General features: G+C 32.5%; 1 protein-coding gene across 1 annotated transcript; it reads right to left on the bottom strand.

Moving 5' to 3' along the window:
• Window positions 1-5,266: 5,266 nt before the first annotated feature.
• Window positions 5,267-5,939, bottom strand: LOC115694844 (splicing factor 3B subunit 6-like protein). Its single transcript, XM_030621945.2, has one exon. The coding sequence runs from the start codon at window positions 5,796-5,798 to the stop codon at window positions 5,427-5,429; it is 372 nt and encodes a 123-aa protein (XP_030477805.1). The 5' UTR covers window positions 5,799-5,939; the 3' UTR covers window positions 5,267-5,426.

Genomic DNA, 5,939 nt, shown 5'->3' with positions numbered 1-5,939 from the left:
TCTTTTATTTAAGTTTTGTCACGTGACAAATTAAATGATGACATGATTGTTTAAATGATTGTTAATAGTATCCTGTACATATATAAAAATTAAAAATTAATTTTGTATTTTTAAAAGATCATTAAAATAAAAAAAAAATAATTAAGTATAAAAAAATTATGTAAAACTAAATTATCTTTTTTCAAAATAATTATACATGTACTGCTGACAAGGCGCTAATTACATAATAATTATTTAAACAACCACATCATCATATTGTTTACCAGGTGTGAGAAAATTTGACATTAGGACCAATTCGCAGCACAATGAATAGTTTATGGACTACTTTTAACAGCCTAAAAATTTTAGTGAGCACAATATTACAAAGGTCATAATTTGGAGACAAAAATTTTAAATAGCCTTAAAAATTGATAAAAGTACCCACTACTATTATTATTATTATTGGAACGTACTATTCAAATTAGCGTTAAACTCTAATAGGATTATCCTAATTTTCTCTAATTTGAGTGATTATTATGTAATCCAATGAAATTATTGAATTCAAAAATTTTTGTCCAATTTTCTTTAATTTTACTAAAATATTGATATAATTCATGTACTAAAATTGTGTGCTTCGCATATCGTCTTCTCTAACTTTTATCGATATTAGGTATTCCTTAATAAAATTTATGATAGTTTTTTATTTCTATTTTTAAATAGAGGCTGACCATATCAAAATGTTTTCAACCCCAACTTGCTTGTTCAAACCTTATTTATTTATTTATTTTGAACAATTAGACCTTATTTATTTTATATAGAGATACTTTTTTTTATAGAGAGATACTTTAATTTTTTAAAAAATATAAATAGTGGACTGTGGAAGAAGTTATATAAATTTTTATATAGAGAGAGACACTTTAATTTTTAAAAAATACAAATAGTGGAAAAAGTTATATATTTATATAATTGTCTTATGGGTAAAAACAAATATATACACATCATTTGTACCAATTCAACCAATTCATAATTTATTCAGAATAAAAAAATAAAGAAAACTCATACAAATCGTTATTAGTATACAATTAAGAATAATTGTATATTTGTATACATGTTAATGTTATACAAAAAATATATGTCAAAATAAGGGCATAAATATAAAATTTTACATAAAATAAACTAAATTATAAATGCATGTATTGTGACAGTCAGTAGTCCCGTGATCCGTAAGGAGAAATACCGGGTAAGTTGTACAATCCCACATCGCCTGAGAAAGGTCAAGTGGGATGATTCTAAGACTGTGTAGGTATGGGACTACACAGTTGAAGAGGGCTTAAATAGATTGATTGGTACTACCTATATCAACAAGGTGCATCTTGTTTTTCAGTAGCCCATCACGAAAGAACTCCACAGTTAAGCGTGCTTGACCTGGAGCAATTTTAAGATGGGTGACCTCCTGGGAAGTTTTCCTAGGAAGTGTGCGAGTGAGGACAAAGCACGCTGGAAACACTCGTGTTGGTCTGTAGGGTCATTCATCAATCCATGAAGCAACCAGAGTGGCATACTCGTGTATAAGAGCCATTAGTCCGTGGGTGTAAGGGCCCAATGGAGGCTTGAAGCTAGGATGTTTACAAATGGTATCAGAGCCTTGACCCAGCCGAAAGTGTGGTCGACGAGGACGTCGGACCCCGTAAGGTGGGGTGATTGTGAAAGTCAGTAGTCCCGTGATCCGTAAGGAGAAATACCGGGTAAGCTGTACAATCCCACATCGCCTGGGGAAGGTCAAGTGGGATGATTCTAAGACTGTGTAGGTATGGGACTACACAGTTGAAGAGGGCTTAAATAGATTGATTGGTACTACCTATATCAACAAGATGCATTTTGTTTTTCGGTAGCCCATCACAAAAGAACTCCACAGTTAAGCGTGCTTGACCTGGAGCAATTTTAGGATGGGTGACCTCCTGGAAAGTTTTCTTAGGAAGTGTGTGAGTGAGGACAAAGCACGCTGGAAACACTCGTGTTGGTCTGTAGGGTCAGTCATCAATCCATGAAGCAACCAGAGTGGCGTACTCGTGTGTAAGAGCCATTAGTCCGTGGGTGTAAGGGCCCAATGGAAGCTTGAAGCTAGGACGTTACATGTATACACTAAAGAAGCCACTTAAACACAATTTTATATATAACATATCTAAATATAAATATATATGGTTATTTATATTTTCCCCACTTCATATCCTTTAATTAATTTCAGTTTTCTCCTATTTTCGGTAGATATACATATCAAAGTATCAAGTAGAGCTAATTAAAATAACATATGGTAATCCTTTTATTTATTTTATTTTTTAAGTCACAAAAATAAAAATAAAATTTTTGTTTCTTTTTTAAAAAAATTATCCGTAACTAATTTTATTTTTCAATTTTAAAGTAAAAAATAAAAGTATGTTTTGTAACTACTTTTATTTTTAAATTTTGAAAACAAAAATAAAGATCTAAGGTGCATGGTTCGAGGTCAAGTCTGACGCCTAGTATATAAAGTTCAGGTTCGAAGTCTGTGACCGTGTTTAGATTGAAGGTTTAAATCTGGGTCCGAATCTAAGTTTAGAGTCCCAAGCTAGGTCAAGGTCCAAAGTCGAATTCAAAGCCAAGTTTGGAGTCTAAATTCGAAGCAACCAAGTCAAAATATAAATAATGAAACAATATTAATGAAAGAAAATTTGAAAGGATTATAACTAAGAAAAAAAATTTGTTTAAATAAATGTTAAAAGTGAGTTTTTTCAAAATTTTCATTTTCATTTTTAATTTAGTGAAAACAATTTTGTATAACAATTTTCTTTAAAATACTTTCATTTTTCTAATTTTTTTTTTTAAAAAAAAAAAACACCTCACCCTAATTAAAAGCAAAGATGAGACTGAAATATTGGTTACAATGAAAGATAGGAGAGTTATTCTATATGAGACTTATTTGCATGGTATTTGATGTTGATGATGAGTATGGTTATGTATAATTTTGTACTCATCATCACAAATAAATCAAACAAAGAAATAAAATATGTCATTTATATTAAGTGATGTATGAACACAATTAGTGTGCTAATGACTATTCTTATTATAAAGTTTTGTAGTCTCAATTAGAATAAATGTCATGGAAACCAAACATGCATAAATCTAAAGCCAAAACAATACAACAATTGTCACATTAAATGAAGCGAGTTTCATAAATAGGCAAATTGATCAAAATTATTATCCCACAAAGAACAATTTGCATAATCAAGTTTTTTAATTCCACCAAGCAAAATGAACAAGTTGAGCAAAGGCAGTGTTGTAAATTCTTTTCCATATCTCTTTTGAGGCATCTTTTCGGGACAACCTTATTATCGGTGAGAACAAATGTTGTTTTCGATAACCCTAGTTGTCCCTTGATCGTGTCGATGAAGGCAATAAAATGTGAAGAAGTTAATCGAATGAACCACATTCTTGACAATTCTTAAGATGGTTGAGACAAGGAAGGGGTCATTTACCAGAAAACATCTAACACTGCAGCAACCTCTACAACCTGTGAAAAACTCAGTCAATTCAAAGAATTTAAATCGAGACATTGTAAGAGTTTGAAGTAAAAACAAATTCACCTTGCAAGTTCTCCTTTTCTTTTTTGATGGAATTAAAAGCCAAAAGGAAGAGAACTAACAAAAATTCCCAAAACAATAACCAGAACAATAACACAATCCGAAAAAAGAAGTAACAAACAACAACATAACCAACTGACAAACAAAACAGAATCTACTAGTAAGATCACCATTCTTTTTAAACAACAGAGCCCATTTTGCTAGCTTATTAGCTACTGTGTTACAGCTTCTCGGAATCCATGTAGCCTCCAACAAACCAATCTTGTCGGCACTGTCCTGGAACCATCTCAAAGGCTCCTGCAAACAAGTTCTCCTTGAAAACCTCCAGCAAGTCTATGTCAAATTCATTTGAGGTTGTAACTTGTAATCATTAAGACTCGCCACAGTCTATGTCAAACAACACAACTTAACCGTGTTTAAACACCCAGACAAAACTCTTTATAACAGAAATTTGGGTTGAAAATTAAATTAATGTACAGAGCCCTTACGATTAAAACCACAAACTAATGTACAAAGTAAGGTCAGGAGCATAGAAAATCAAGTGAAATAAAAGATTTGAATTAGTAAACTTATACCTATAAATTTCACGAGAAAACTTATATCTAAACAAAAACTTTGAACCCCACATAGCTTTATTCCATCAAGTTGATCAGCATCAACAATCCAAAGCCACAACCATGTATCGAAATTCGAAAAATGGACGAAATGAGGTCTCCAAAGCACATATAGACTTCAAATCCAAAGATAAAATGAATATGATAGGAACTTGTTACGCCTTAATATTAGTCTCGCTTGCCAGTATAACTCATTAGAATTATAGAGGCTAAATTGTCAAGTACTTCGTGGCTGTGTTCAGTGTTCCTATATTTGTGTCTTCTAATTTGGTTGGCTAGTTGAGATATTTGTTAGTCTAGCCTATAAATACTAAGAGGTAGTGAATCTTTGTGTGAAATATTTATAGTAAAATATCACTCAAGGAGTTTACCAAGTTTCTCGAAGAACTTGGGATTTTGTATTTGTTCTTGCTCTTATCAATAAACTTCATTTTCATAGGTCTTTCAAGAACTGAATTGTGCACAAGTGTAAATCATAACTCATATCAGAAAATGGCTATTAAGACTTCTCTATTGATACTCAAACACAAAATATACAACTCGAGGATCCCTTAAGCCTCCCAATGAATTCTAAAGAATCCCCGCAATTACAAAATAATTCCACACCCCACAAATGAATTCCCTCTGCCTATAATATATTCTACATACCCAAGCCACACTTTAACATAACCCCTCTAATTAACTCTCTAAGTCTATAACCGATAATGAACAAGAGCCAAACCAATATAATTAGAATCCCAAGTGTACATAGAAAATCCTTTGTATATATCAATTTAAAGGTCACAAACAGATTCACACTCTTCTACAAAACATATATATATATATATACACACACACACATTATTATCCAAGAATATCAATAAATTTAAATCAGCCAAACCTTCAAACCTTTGCAAGTATATGTCCAATTGCAGATACAAACACCTGCAAGGCTGCAAAGAACACCTAGATAACGATGAAGAAATGAATGAATTGCAAGAGCCAAGGATCAACAATCCTCTCAAGGTTGAAATAATTGCAGTAAAGTATCAATTTTTATCAAACATAAAGTAAGAGTTTTTAAGTAGAGATTATATATGTATGAAAGATTGAAAAAAAACTGCTCTAACAGAGCATAATCTCGTTCTTCACATATCATTAGAAATAGCATAACAAATCCACTAAACCCTAGATTTAATCATATGATTACATTCAGAGAAATTACTGGTTTGCTAATCTAATCTTTAGTAGAGACACCATACTTCTCTTGCATCCTAGCAATCTCTTCCTCCTTCTTCTTCTGATCGAACTTTTTGCTCATCTTAGCTTGCTGGTAATAAAGCACGATGAGGTAACGATTAGCGACATTGAAGCCGGAGAGGTGGTCGACGGCAGTCTTGGCATCGTAGATATCTTCGTAGACAACGAAAGCAGTGCCGCGAGTGTCCTTGTTGGTACCGATTCGGATTTGGCGTATGGCTCCGTACTTGCCGAAAATGTCGTACATCTCTTCGCTGGAGATGTTGAATGGAAGATTTCTCACGTAGAGAACTCGATTGACCTCCGGTGGAAGCCTGGTGTTACCTTTGCGGAGACTGATTGTTGTCATTTTGGGGATTTAGGGTTTTGGTGTTTGGAGAACGAGAAAATAAGATAGAAAAAGTAAAGTTGCAGAGAAAGCTCTCGTTTGGGGATTTCCTCTGTTAAAATAAATAAATAATATAATTTCTTTATTTTTCTAATTGAATTA

This window comes from Cannabis sativa, chromosome 6 (assembly GCF_029168945.1).
Source record: "Cannabis sativa cultivar Pink pepper isolate KNU-18-1 chromosome 6, ASM2916894v1, whole genome shotgun sequence".
In the NCBI taxonomy this organism is placed as follows: Eukaryota; Viridiplantae; Streptophyta; class Magnoliopsida; order Rosales; family Cannabaceae; genus Cannabis; species Cannabis sativa.
This window is presented reverse-complemented; position numbering and strand designations above follow the sequence as displayed.